Raw genomic sequence first — 15,429 nt, 5'->3', positions numbered from 1 at the left:
AGCACGCATCGCTGTGTGTGACAGGCGGGAGCCCAGCGATCAGCTGTAAAAAATAATAAAAAAATAAAAAATATTGTTATTCTCACCTTCTGACGTCCCGCGCAGCCATCCCGCCTCTCTCCACGCTCCCGGTCCCAGTGATCCTTTGCACGAATGACCGCGAGACGTCGCGCTCCCGCGAGACCGTGACATTCTCGCGGTCATTCTCACAAAGGATCACTGGGACCGGGAGCGTGGAGAGAGGCGGGATGGCTGCGCGGGACATCGGAAGGTGAGAATAACAATATTTTTTATTTTAATTCTATTTTTTTTTTTTTTTACAGGGATGGCATCAGCGCTAACGAACACAGCGATGCCGCGCGCTTGGCATCGCTGTGATAATCGCTGGTGAAGCTGTCTGTGTGGCAGCTCACCAGCGATCACATAGCGACTTACCAGCGATCCTGACACGCTGATATCGTTGTCGGGATCGTTGGTAAGTCGCTATGTGTGACTCCAGCTTTAGGGCGGAACTCATAACAGAGTATGACTCAATTATTCGGGCATCCAAATCTAATGCTTATACATCCACGAATAAGCTGACTAGATACATGCTTAACAAACTAAAGCAAGAACGCATACATAGGAGAATAGAGAAAATTAGATCTTCCTCAGGAGCTCTTAAACACCATCCTTCGGACATTGCAGATGCATTTGCAGAATATTTTAGCAAGCTTTATAATCTAAAGTCTGACTCTGCAATGCCTAGCCCAAATCAAGCTGCCATAGACTCTTTCTTCTCTGATCTAAACCTTCCACAGATAACTCCCTCAGATTTAGAGCTATTAAATTCACCTTTCAGTGTGAAAGAAATAGCAGGCACTATAAACAAACTTAAATCACTGAAGTCTCCCGGCCCAGATGGGTTTATAAACGAATATCTTAAAATATTCTCAGATATTATTTCACCTCATTTGAAAACCCTTTTTGACCATGCCTCGAATTTAGAAGCATTCCCTGCAGACATGTTGGAAACATCTATAATAATGATACCAAAAGAACCTGGAGACATGGAAAAAGTCCAAAATTTCAGACCCATAGCGCTAATAAATGGCGATATTAAGTTATATGCCAAAGTCCTTGCAGAGTGTCTAAAAAATATCATGTCTTACCTGGTTAGAAAAGACCAAACTGGCTTCATTTCGGGCAGGCAGGCCTCAGATGGGACGCAAAGAATTATAAATTTGCTTAATCTGATAGACATCAAACATCCCCTCTATGCTCGTAAGTCTAGATGCAGAAAAAGCATTCGATAGATTGAATTGGCAGTATCTAAAAACTTCTTTATTTAATTTTGGCTTTGATAATAAATCTGTCTCCTCAATCTTTTCCCTGTATTCTCCACCGAATGCAAGAATTTATATTAACAACCATCTCTCTACGCAATTCCACATCTCAAATGGCACTTGGCAGGGCTGTCCTTTATCACCCTTACTATTTGCCCTCGCGGTTGAGCCCCTGGCTGAAAAAATTAGGGGTCATAATTCTATATATGGCATCAAAACACAGCAATGTCAGCATTAGATAACACTTTTTGCTGATGACCTTATCATTTCAATCTCGGATCCAATAAACGCAATAAAAGCTTTGACCCAGGTCCTAGACCGATTCTCAAAAGTTTCTTACTTTAAAGGCCTCGTCACACTAAATGATGTCCCAGCGATCCCACCAACGAACAGATATGATGGGATCGCTGGGACATCGTTAGACAGCCCCAGCGAACAGGACCAGCGACGCTGGTTGCTAATGTAAACGTCGGGTATCCAGGAGCCGCGACACTACTGGATACCCGACGTTTACCTTGGAAACCAGCGTCCAGCGTTGCTGATCACTGGTCTCTCGCTGACACATGCAGCGATACGCGCTGGGCAGCGGGAGACCAGAGATCGAAAAACGGCCCAGGCCACTCGAGCACGATCAGCGATAACCGGCAGGGGGGCCGGTCGCTGATCCCCGTCACACACAGCGATCTCGCTGGCAAGATCGCTGATGTGTCACAAAATCAGCGATCTCGCTAGTGAGATCGCTTAGTGTGACAGGGCCTAACGATCAATGCAGAGAAATCAAAAATTCTACCCTTCAATCTAAATAACACAGTAATTGAAAAAAAATCAAAAAGCAATCCAATTTTGTATGGGAAGAAAAGGGAATTACTTATTTGGGTATCATTATTACCACTAAACTTAAATCCATTATCCCCACCAATATAGATAACCTTATTAAAACTATTTCCAAAGATTTCCATAGATTCGAAACTCACGACCTGACCCTACTAAGAAAAATTTTAGTGGTAAAACCAAAAAATTCTTTATTTATTTAGAACTATCCCTCGTTTATAACAAAAATTCAGAATTTAATTCAGCTCTTTGTATGAAAAAATAAAAAGGCAAGGATTGCAGCGGATATTTTATACAAAACAAAGAGACATAGCGGACTCGCTTTGCCCAATATCTGGTCATACTACCAAGCGACACTCATCAAACTCAGTCAGGATTGGTTCAAAGAGAGTTCGCATCCGACATGGCTGGATATAGAAAGAGCCCAAATAAATTATAATTCCATTCCAAAACTTCTTTTCAGTTACTTATTGGAATCTCAGCATCCAATCCTCCAGGCCATATTCTCGGCCTGGAACATTTTGGCTAAGCTACATAGGAAAGAGAATAAGGAGGATATGATTAGAAGACTCCCTCTTTCCTTCTTGGCCCAGATTTACAATTTCTCAATACCAGATACCTGGGATGAGGTACGCATTAAAAAAGTTGAAGACTTATGGGATGGGAAAGAGTTTAGTACTTTTAGTGAGCTTAAATCCAAATATCATCTGCCCTCGTCGAAAATATATTCTTTTTTCACGGTAAAAGAGAATATAAAAAAGCTGTTATGCAGCAGGACTAAGAATCTGGAAATTGTCTATTCATTACTAGTTAATACTAATCAGAAGTTTAAATGGAGTATTAAAAATATCTACTCACATTTTAACAAAGATACGTCCTTTTCAAAAAACAATTATATGCACAAATGGGAGCTTGATTTAAATATTATAGTTCAACCAGAACAATGGGAGTACGCCATTAGGCATACCTATACGTCTACTATTTCTATAGCCTTACAGGAGTCCTTTTATAAAGTCATGAATAGATGGTACTATACGCCTATACGGCTATCCCATATTAATCAGGAGATCTCATCCCAATGTTGGAGAGGATGTGGAAACCTTGGCAATTTATATCATATCTTTTGGAGCTGTCCAAAACTAAAAATCCTCTGGAAGGAAGTCAAAATCCATATTAATACTTTACATGATAGTGAAATTACTGTAACCCCGCAGATGGTACTTCTCTCTTTAGATCTGGAGAGTATCAATCCTTCAACCAAACATATAATGATTCACATCTTTCTAACTATAAAAAATTCATTAGCATTTTTTTGGAAAAAAAAAAAAAAAAAAAAAGATATCCCTTACTTCTCAGATATTCTAGACACATTACGTTTCCATAGCTCCACAGAAGAAAGATTTGCTTTTAATAGCAACTCTTTGAATAAATACCACACAAAGTGGGCTCGGTGGAACTCAAAATTTTTGTAGTTACATTAAGCTGCTTACGGTTCCTACAGGAATGCGACTAAGGTTAAGCTTTAAGTCTGGATTGGTAGTAGTGTTAGGTTAGTTTAGTCTTTAGTTTAATACTATTAAGTACAACCAGGGCTGTGGAGTCGGTAAGCCAAACCTGCGACTCCGACTCCTCAATTTCCCTTACACCGACTCCACGACTCCGACTCCCACACATATTGCTTATATTTAAGTGAAAAATTTATTGTAGTACAATGTGAACCTCAGACATTTAATCATTTTTATGATCCAATAATCAAGATATTTAGATAGAACAGAATATATATTGGTGTACTACCCGGTTTTCATTCTTTTTGGTACAGATACGATATGGATAGACAGATATGGATAAATGGATAGATAGAGCAGATTTCTAATCTGCTTTTGCTATTGAAAACATTATCTATGAGCTCAAAAACCTTTCAGGTGATGCGGTTTTTTAAAAAGATGATCAGCTTTTGCAGCTGAAAAACGTATCCTCAAAAAACACAGGAAAAACGCTGTGTGTGAATGTAGCCTTAGATCAGGAATATAACAGCCATTTATAGGACATTTCATAACTTTCCCAAACTCCTATGAAAAAATATTCAGCACATCCTGCATTGAATTACTGTACCCAATTTATTATATATTTTAGGAGTCGGAGTCGGTCCATTTTATACTGACTCCAACTCCGCCAAAATGAGCACCGACTCTGACTCCACGACTCCGACTCCACAGCCCTGAGTACAACAGTAAAATGTTTAATGTTTACGAAGTATATTGTATGGCATGTTTTGCAAAGCACTATTATAAAAGAGTTCTCTAAGTTTTATACTATTACCTTTTGTTCACCCTTCCTTCCCTTATGAAAAATTAATAAAAATTATTTGAAAAACAATTGTGAAGTTGAACGAATTTTATTGGTTATTTTAAATTTTTTTGGAAATTCAAAAACTGAAAAGTGGGGTGTGCAATATTATTCGGCCCCTTTAACTTAATACTTTGTTGCGCCACCTTTTGCTGCGATTACAGCTGCAAGTTGCTTGGGGTATGTCTCTATCAGTCTTGTACATCGAGAGACTGAAATTCTTGCCCATTCTTCCTTGGCAAACAGCTCAAGCTCAGTGAGGCTTGATGGAGATCGTTTGTGAACAGCAGTTTTCAGCTCTTTCCACAGATTCTCGATTGGATTCAGGTCTGGACTTTGACTTGGCCATTCTAACACCTGGATACGTTTATTTGTGAACCATTCCATTGCAGATTTTGCTTTATGTTTGGGATCATTGTCTTGTTGGAAGACAAATCTCTGTCCCAGTCTCAGGTCTTTTGCAGACTTCAACAGGTTTTCTTCAAGAATGGTCTTGTATTTGGCTCCATCCATCTTCCCATCAATTTTAACCATCTTCCCTGTCCCTGCTGAAGAAAAGCAGGCCCAAACCATGATGTTGCCACCACTATGTTTGACAGTGGGGATGGTGTGTTGCCTTTACGCCAAACATATCGCTTGGCATTGTTGCCAAAAAGTTTGATTTTGGCTTCATCTGACCAGAGCACCTTCTTCCACATGATTGGTGTGTCTCCCAGGTGGCTTGTTGCAAACTTTAAACAACACTTTTTATGGAAATCTTTGAGAAATGGCTTTCTTCTTGCCACTCTTCAATAAAGGCCAGATTTGTGTAGTGTACGACTGATTGTTGTCCTATGGACAGACTGTCCCACCTCAGCTGTAGATCTCTGCAGTTCATCCAGAGTGATCATAGGCCTCTTGGCTGCATCTCTGATCAGTCTTCTCCTTGTTTGAGATGTAAGTTTAGAGGGACGGCCAGGTCTTGGTAGATTTGCAGTGGTATGATACTCTTTCTATTTCAATATGATCGCTTGCACAGTGCTCCTTGGGATGTTTAAAGTTTTGGAAATCATTTTGTATCCAAATCCGGCTTTAAACTTCTCCACCACAGTATCACAGACCTGCCTGTTGTGTTCCTTGGTCTTCATGATGCTCTCTGTGCTTCAAACAGAACCCTGAGACTATCACAGAGCAGGTGCATTTATATGGAGACTTGATTACATAAAGGTGGATTATATTTATCATCATTAGTCAGTTAGGGCAGCATTTGATCATTCAGAGATCCACAATGAACTTCTGGAGTGAGTTTGCTGCACTGAAAGTAAAGGAGCTGAATAATATTGCATGCCTTACTTTTCAGTTTTTGAATTTCCAAAAAAATTTAAAATAACCAATAAATTTTCTTTCAACTTCACAATTGTGTCCCACTAGTTATTGATTCTTCACCAAAAATTTACATTTGGTATCTTTATGTTTGAAGCATGATATGTGGGAAAAGGTTGAAAAGTTACAGGGGGCCAAATACTTTCGCAAGGCACAGTATACACATAAATCGTGCTGATCCACAATAACTCGCCGCTCACAAGGGCTAATCGAATCATTCAAAGTGAAATCACCTGTTGAAGTGTTAACCCATGGATTGCCCTGCGTGTATAAATGGGAATACTAAAACAAACTGTGAATAAAAACAACAAGAATAATATGTGCATAGGACAAAGAATAAACACACAAAAAAGCACTTAAACATGGAAATGTAAATGCATTCAATGTTGAATGTATGTAAAACCATGTAGAGATTATGGAAACCAAAAAAGAAAAAGTAAAAAAAAAATTTGCAAAAAAAAAAATAATTACAACAAGCTATGAATATTGCAAAATGAGATCATGTCTTATATTTAAAACAAATGGCTGTCTTGTTGCTAAAATGAAAATCCAAAAGGACTCACGATTCAGAATTTTTCACAACCCAGCCAGGGGGGTTAAGAGAAAAATTCTGAATAGTGAGTCCTTTTGGATTTTCATTTTAGCAACAAGACAACAATTTGGATTAAATGTAAGGAACATGATCTCATTTTGCAATATTCATAGCTTGTTGAAATTAGTTTGGGGATTTTTTGCAAACATTTCTTAGAATTTTTTTTTTTGGTTTCCATAATCTCTTCATGGTTTTGCATACGCTCAACATTGAATGCATTTACATTTCCATGTTTAAGTTATTTTTTGTGTGTTTATTCTTTGTCCTTTGCACGTATTCGGGTATGTGCACACGTTGCTGATTTGCCTGCGGCCATGTTATCCTATGGAAAACAAAAACCGTTGTGCACATGCTGCAGAAGATTCTGCGCGGAAACGCTGCGGTTTATTTTCCGCAGCATGTCAATTCTTTGTGTGGATTCCGCAGTGTTTTTACACCTATTCCATTATAGGAATCTGCAGGTGTAAAAATGCAGGTCAAATCCACACATAATCCACAGTAAAAACGTGGGTCTTTTTACCTGCGGATTCTGAGTGGAAAAATCCACACAGCAATCCGCAACGTGTGCACATACCCTTATACTTGCTGTTTTTATTCACACTTTGTTTTTTAGTATTCCCATTTATATATGCAGGGCAATGCGTGGGTTAGCACTTCACAGGTGATTTCACTTTGAATGATTCGATTAGCCCTTGTGAGCAGCGTGGTATTGTGGTTCAGCAAGATTTTTCAATAAACACTGGACTTTCATTACTTACCTGTGAACACGCTGGATTTCTTCTTCTTGTGCATTCCTACAGCCGGATCTCAGGCTCTTCCATACGTGTACAGCAGGACTTTGCTGCAACAGGTGGTGAGCCGACTCTTACTTCCCAGTCTCCCATTATTTACCACAGATTCTCCAAGGGGTTAAGGTCAGGCGAGTTTGCTGGCCAATCAAGCACAGTGATACTGTTGTTTTTAAACCAGGTATTGGTACTTTTGGCAGTGTGGACAGGTGACCAGTCCTGCTGGAGAATGACATTTCCATCTCCAAAAAGCTTGTCAGCAGAGGGAAGCATGAAGTGCCCTAAAATTTCCTGGTAGACGGCTGCGCTGACTTTGGTCTTGATCAAACACAGTGGACCTACACCAGCAGATGACATGGCTCCCCAAACCATGACTGATTGTGGAAACTTCACATTAGACCTCCAGCATCTTGGATTGTCTGTCTCTCCACTCTTCCTCCAGACTCATGGACCATGATCTCCAAATGAAATGCAAAATTGATTTTTATCTGAAAACTACACCTTGCACCACTGAGCAACAGTCCAGTTCTTTTTCTCTTTGGCCCAGGTAAGACGCTTCTGGTGTTGTCTATTGGTCATGAGTGGCTTGACACAAGGAATGTGACACTTGTAGCCCATGTGCTGGATACGTCTGTGTGTGGTGACTCTTGAAGCAATGACTCCAGCAGCAGTCCACTCCTTGTGAATATCTCCCAATTTTTGAATGGCCTTTTATTAACAATCCTTTTAAGGCTCCGGTTATCCCGGTTGCTTGTGCACCTTTTTCTACCACACTTTTTCCTTCCACTCTAATTTCCATTAATATATTGGATACACTGAACAGCCAGCTTCTTTAGCAATGACCTTTTGTGGCTTACCCTCCTTGTGGAGAGTGTCAATGACTGCCTTCTGGACATCTGTCAAGTCAGCAGTCTTCCCTATGATTGTGGAGCTACTGAAACAGACTAAGGGACCTTTTTAAACACTTAGGAAGCCTTTACAGGTGTTTTTTGTTAATTATTCTAATTTACTGAGATAATGACTTTTGGGTTTTCAATGGCTGTAAGCCATAATCCTCAACATTAACAGAAATAAACACTTGAAATAGATCACTCTGTTTGTAATGACTCTATATAAGTAATAAATATATGAGTTTCACATTTTGTACTGAAGAAATGAAATAACTTTTTGATGATATTTTAATTTAGTAGGAAGCACTTGTATATTCCACCATTACACGGTGGGAGACTTAGTCATTCGGGAACTATGTGAACTGAAGTCCTCTCTGTAGCTCTAGACATCCGAGTGTTAAGGGCCTGTCACACTAAGTGATATCGCTAGCAATATCGCTATAACGTCACTGTTTTTTGTGACGTTATAGCGATATTGCTAGCGATATCGCTATGTCTGATACTTACCTCCGACCGCTCCCCCCGCTGGTTATCGCTGATCGCGCGAGAACAGCCTGGACCATTTCTCGTCGTCAGCTTCCTGCTGTGGAGAAGAGCGACGCATGGACGCGGGCAGGAGGACATCTTCATTGCCTCGTCTGACACGTAAGTAGCGAGCCCCGACCCCTGCGATGTCGCTGGTGAGATCTGCCTGTTTGGCAGCTCACTATCGACCACTAAGCAATGTACCAGCGATCCTGACCGCGTTATATCGCTGGTCGGGATCGCTAGTACATCGCTAAGTGTAACAGTACCTTTAGTCATTGTACTATTGGTGAAAGCTAGAGATTGTGATAGGTCAGATTCCAGTAGCCGTCATATATAAAGCTATTGTTTACGTCATGCCATAATAAATAGGTTTAGATAAGCCGAGCAGTTTACAAAGGTGAAAGTACAGTGCCAAGTCTGTGACACGTGCATTATTGGAGCAGTATCCCTTCCCTCCTCCAGAAGTGACGTGGCATTTGAGCAGACAGAATCTCCATCCTTCATACTTACAGCTCTGATACGCCACTCCAGTAGCCACCAAGTGCCACAGTGAACACGGAGATAAGGAATATGACCAACATGCTGTAATCGAACAATGGAGGCGATGGGGAATACATTGTCACATTAATACTCTTTCCAACATCCTAAGAAGAGAAGAGACAAATAAACAAGTTATTGATTACTCACCTTCTGATTTTAGCTTTACCAAATGCACGCATGGAAGCACCGTAACCCTTTCCCTCCCAGGCTAATCCGTTTTCCTTCTTGTATATAAAGGGCACTTACCTGCTCCATGCCACGGATATCTCCATATTTCACATATGCAATAGGTATTGTAAGGCTTTCATATCCACTTCTGTTGTCTGTGGGACGAGGCTGTAATAGATGGGACTGTATTAATAACATTAATGCTGTAATTCTATAAATTCACAAGGCCTGGCGATCACACTGAGATCCGGAAACATTGTGTCCTCCAGACTGATACAGCGCACATGGGACAAATGGCAATGCAATCATATGACTGTAAGAATAGCTGACCGTTACTACTTGGGTAATATTCACAGATTTTGCCCAAATATTACTCCTGTTCTTTATACGGGCCATGGGCATCATTTACGAAAAAGGGAGAAACACAGTCCTTGTTGGACACCGCAACAGTCAGTCGAGCATGCACTTATCCAGAGCTCATATAATAAAAGTCTATACACATTCATTGCCAAACAGGGCCAAATTGTGACGGCTAGATGACAGAGTTACAACATTTACAACAAGGCAGGTCTTGTGGTGTATTAATGGTATGTAGTGCTTAGTACTGATGAAAAGTAGTCCGAGTAGGGACAACCTGTTAGTAAGTGACCTTGCACACCAAAGACTCATTGATAGGGAGTGAAGGCTAGCCTGTCTGAACAGCTTCCCAAAACGATGAAACAGTTAATGTCAACTATGAAAGAAAGGTGTCAGAAGACACAGTGCATCACAGCGTATTGTGTACAGGGCTGTGTACCCACAGAACTGGTAACAGTTATCCCTCGTGCAGTTTCTTCATGGGCATTAACCAAGTGGAATCGTACAGCGAATATAAAAAATAGTGAAGATTATTATTAATCTGGATCAGTCTGACTGCAAATTAGGATTTTAACAAGAAACTCTTTCAGCAGTGAAATCCAAACACCTACCAGACCATCTTTACTGGCCACAAGTAACATTTTTGCATTGCTGTTCTGAGCAATCCTAGCTTTGTCCAAAATGGAGCAATTGCCCACCATCACCACCACGGCTTTATCCTTCAGGCCTGTGCTGGGTACTTCGGTCTCGCTGCACAGCCAGACAGTAGTTATATTTTCTAGCTTGTAGTACATCTAAAAGAAAAGGTCATCCATGTTATTGAATTAAAAAACTGTCAAGTCATTCTAGCTTCTGCTATCGAACTTGTGCTGTGAGTAGTCCATGAGGATTACAGTGCTGTCTCTTCAAGGGGTTGCCTGACAATATGATATTCTTTGGATAGGTAATCAATATTAATTCCGTGTCCGGCAGGCTCAAAACCTTCACCAATCCGCTTTTAGGAGTTGCAGCCACGGATTTGACAGTGAATAGCTCGATATTCTTCCTAGTGGTGGTCTCAGGTACTGCAGCTCAGCTCTTTACCGACAAAATGAGATCCTGCCACAATGATAAATCTACAAACCCAAAAGTGTTATTGTAAATCTGAGTATTATTTTCATGCTCACAAGTAGTGCCAGCTGGCCCAACTACAGAACTGACACTGCCCCCGAAGCATTAGTTCCTATTAGGCTGGTTTCACACTTGAGTTTTTTTTGCGCAAAAAAACGCATGCGTTTTTTTTTCCCCTATTCTTAACATGGGTGCGCATTAGGGTGACGGATCTCATATGGGGGGGAAAAAATGTCAGAATCTTGTTCGTTTGGACCCCACAAAACGATTCCCCTTTCCAGATATTGAGAGAGCCAAAATTTGAGCTCGATCAAACGACGTTAACCCGTGCCGCTCGTCGCTCAAAGTTTGAAAAATTCCAAATTGAGGTATTTTAAGATTTAGGTATTTTGCATAGTCTGTTAGACTATAAAGAATGTGACAACAACATTGCAGAAATAGCCCTGACCAAATTTTCGAACCATTTGTGGTATTTGAATGCAGAGTTGGTGGGATTATCGTTTTTTGATCCCACCATTACAGACAATGAAAAGTTGTTAATGGCTAATAAATTGCTCAGTAGCACAGATGAACCATCAGAGCACGCTAACCTACATGAGTTGATAATTTTACATAGTTATCTAATCTATTCTAGAGCTTTTGTTAAAGTAGTTTTTGAAACGTCAGAATATAATGCTCGGCATTTGCTTACAACTTGCAGGACATATTGCTTTTGTTCTTCATCTTTTGTCAGAAGGTCGTTAAAGTCGGTAACTTCCTACCTCTTAATTTTTCTTTCCTAACTTTTGGATTTACATCCCTAGCGTGCTCTGATGGTTCATCTGTGCTACTGAGCAATTTATTAGCCATTAACAACTTTTCATTGTCTGTAATGGTGGGATCAAAAAACGATAATCCCACCAACTCTGCATTCAAATACCACAAATGGTTCGAAAATTTGGTCAGGGCTATTTCTGCAATGTTGTTGTCACATTCTTTATAGTCTAACAGACTATGCAAAATACCTAAATCTTAAAATACCTCAATTTGGATTTTTTCAAACTTTGAGCGACGAGCGGCACGGGTTAACGTCGTTTGATCGAGCTCAAATTTTGGCTCTCTCAATATCTGGAAAGGGGAATCGTTTTGTGGGGTCCAGACGAACAAAATTCCGACATCGATTTTTTGCGGTCACCCTAGTGCGCATACACATGCGTTTGTACGCGTTTCAATGCGCATGCGTTTTTTTTGTAGTGTGTGCTCGGACGCACAAAATGCACTCTGTTGCATTTTTTGAGCGTCCGACTTGCCCCAAAAAAACGCATGCGCACGCAATGCGTTTTTTTCCACCCAACCACCCATTATAGTCTATGGGTGCGCTGACGTGCGCATGGTAATGTGCACGTCAGCGCAAAAAAAACGCATGCGTGGGTTTTTTTTTTATTAAACACACACAAAAACGCAAAAAACGCACAAAAACGCATGATGCGTTTTTTATGTGCGTTTGCACTGCGCACGGTGCGCAGCGCAAAAAAACGCAAGTGTGAAAGTAGCCTTAGTGGGTGGAAATTTGGCAAATGCTAAATTTATTAAGGCGATTTCTCAGAAAAAGTCTACATATCTATGGTGTAATAACTTACCGCATTGGTGTAAGATGTTGGGAGTGTTGTCCATGATGAATTGTACGTTATGCAGTAATCTTGAGCAGAATTCGGTCCCCCGTCACCCTCTGCATGTAAAATGCCGTGAGTGGCACGTATCTGGAAAGTAAATACAGCTTTGTTAGGGAACATATGGAGCAAATATACACTGGGCTATTTGACAATGGAAAGACAAATTCCGATACTTACTCTGAAATACTGTCACCAACAAATATACGGAAAAGCAAAGGATAATGACTCACTCTCTACAACACATACCAGTATTACCAGATATAAGGAGGAGAAGGTGGCTTTACATTTTTCCAAAAAACTAAACCTACCGGAGTGCCCAGCTCCTTTACATAATGTGAGGGAAAGACGGAAGACGGAAGCCCGAAAAATGATTCTGCTCCCAATGTAAATGATGTACTTGTCACATGATGCTTTCATCAACCCGAATGAGAAATCGCTTCTCTACCTATTGATTTATTAGTTAACGAGGGATTACTCCCTGTCTGCCAATAGCTATTCCTCCCAACGTCCCTCATTAACATGCAGGGACAAACATGCTCATTTTTATTGCTTAGCCCTGTTTCACACATCCGTTTTTTTGGCATCCGCATGCATCCGTCAAAGTGAGAAAAAACGGATCCGTTTCCGTTTTGCCGCAAACAGATTTGTTTTTTTGACGTATCCGCGGTAGCCGCTAATGGAAGTCTATGGGACAAAAAAACGGATCCTCAAAAAAAATGACGGATCCGTTTAACGGAAAATGACGGATTTAGGCGGATTTTAAAAAACGGAAGTGTGATCCAGGCCTTAACGCTTTTTTTTCCTTCAATTTTTTTTATTAATTTTAATAATAAAAGGGAAAATAGGAAAAGGGAAAAGAAAAACATGAAACCAGGATTTCTCCCCTACCTGAATGACCAGAATGGGTGACAATTCCACAAACATTCCAATTTACATGGCTGAGATGCTCCTTCCTAACAACTTGTACACAGGTTTTTGCTTATCAATACTGGATTTGCTAAACATTACAACGTACTTTCAACACTTGCATGGATTCCCCTTTAAATTTTGTATCAAAGGAATTACAATATCCTGTCTGTAACAGACTTTCTACTAATACCGGATCCTCGAGAGAACAAACTTTTGACCTTTTTAGTTACTTCCCTCTAAACGCTGTGATCTGAAGGATTACAATATTCCACAAATGGATTGTAATTACGACAACACTTCACTTTATATGACTAAAATGGTCTCCTGTAAGAAGTTTTAAATATGACTTTTAAAGAACACTTTTTTTTAATGAGGAAAGAGCAGCGAGTTACCACCACAGGATTATGCCTACTGAAATGCATTTTCTAGTTGCCCTGACATCTTATATGTAAGGAAGTTAGAAGACCCCATGGACGTTACATAGTTGCCGCAGGAATTGGTGGGTTTACACAATAGTCAACCACTGTGTATAGCCATCTATGAGAATTATGTTGGTTTCTTTAATTAGATACAGGTGCTTCTCACTAAATTAGAATATCATCAAAAACTTAATTTCAGCTTTTCAATACAAAAAGTGAAACTCATTATCACCCAGTTTAGTGCGCCCTTCCCCATGTACTGTAGTTTTCATTAGGCTATGTGCACACGGTGCGGATTCTGCTGTGGAATTTTCCACGCTGATTTTGCTAAATCTGCAGGTAAAATGACCTGCGTTTTACCTGCAGTTTTAGTGCAGTTTTTGTGCGGATTTCCCCTGCAGATTTCTATAATGGAGCAGGTGGAAAACTGCAGTAAGGGTGGTTTCACATTAGCGCTTTTTAAGCGCACGCACGGCCGGGGGTAGCTCCGCCCCTGAGCCGGCTCTCTGCCCGGCGTGCCCGCCCCTTGCTTGTAGCGATTTTGGCGCGCACGGCGCACCGTCAAAAGTGCGCAGCGCAGGTCAAAGCGCAACTAGCGCACGGCCTGCGCACGATCTGCGCACCCTATGCTAAAGATAGGGTGCGCCGATCGCAGGCGCCGCTGTCCGCTAGGAGGCGGCGCTACAAGCAAGGGGCGGGCACGCCGGGCAGAGAGCCGGCTCGGGGGCGGAGCTACCCCCGGCCGTGCGTGCGCTTAAAAAGCGCTAATGTGAAACCACCCTAAAACCGCACAAAAGAAGCGACATGCTGCTTCTTTTAGGCTATGTGCACACGTTGCGGATTCTGCTGCGTTTCCGCAGCGTTTTTGGCCCTGCGGAAACGCAGCAGTTCCACAGACATGGTACAGTACCATGTTAGCCTATGCAATTTCAAAACTGCTGTGCTCACGCTGCGGGTTTTTTCGTGTGGTTTTGCAGCGGTTTACAAACCGCAGCATGTCAATTGTTTGGGCAGATTCCGCAGCGATTTCACACCTTTAACATAGTAGAGGTGTGAAACCGCAGGGCAAAACCACAGGCCAAACTGCAGGAAAACCGCAGGTCACTTTACCTGTGGTTTTACCTGCGGATCCTTGCAGCGTGTGAACATAGCCTTATTCCGCTAAAAAAACTGCGTGGAAAAATCTGCAGCATGTGCACAGCGTTTTTTGCTTTACATAGCCTTAAATGGTACTGTACATCACGTGCAGTTCTGCTGGGCCAAATCTGCTGCAGAACTGCACAGAATCTGCACCGTGTGCAGACGTACTTTTTAGCCCTGTGGATTTTTCGGCGCAGAATTGAAGAAATCCGCAGGTCAAATGACCTGCATTTTTCCTGCGGATTTCTTCCTTTTTTTCTTGCGGTTTTTGTGCGGTTTTCCCCTGCGGATTTCCCCCTGCGGATTTGGAGAATGGAGTAGTTGGAAAACCGCACAAAAGAAGTGACATGCTGCATATTTTGAACCACAAGAAAACCGCATGGAAAAATCTGCAGCGTCTGCACAGCAGTTTTTTTTTTCAATTGACTAACATGCTACTGTACATCACAATGTGGATATGCAACGTTTTTGT

At 41.2% G+C, this 15,429-nt stretch overlaps 1 protein-coding gene across 2 annotated transcripts in view; it reads right to left on the bottom strand.

Annotated features, from left to right (window-relative positions):
- The window catches only part of SPPL2A (signal peptide peptidase like 2A), a 98,021-nt gene that overhangs the window by 65,485 nt on the left and 17,107 nt on the right, over window positions 1–15,429 (bottom strand). For both annotated transcript variants that reach the window (XM_073568494.1, XM_073568495.1), the window contains exons 2-5: window positions 12,457–12,576; window positions 10,339–10,521; window positions 9,449–9,538; window positions 9,173–9,306 (exon numbers count right to left, since the gene is read on the bottom strand). In XM_073568494.1, coding sequence (XP_073424595.1) covers window positions 9,173–9,306; window positions 9,449–9,538; window positions 10,339–10,521; window positions 12,457–12,576 — 527 coding nt within the window. The remainder of the gene's footprint in view (window positions 1–9,172; window positions 9,307–9,448; window positions 9,539–10,338; window positions 10,522–12,456; window positions 12,577–15,429) is intronic.

Source organism: Dendrobates tinctorius, unplaced genomic scaffold (assembly GCF_039654945.1).
Source record: "Dendrobates tinctorius isolate UK_male_01 unplaced genomic scaffold, ASM3965494v1 ptg000022l, whole genome shotgun sequence".
NCBI lineage: Eukaryota > Metazoa > Chordata > Amphibia > Anura > Dendrobatidae > Dendrobates > Dendrobates tinctorius.
This window is presented reverse-complemented; position numbering and strand designations above follow the sequence as displayed.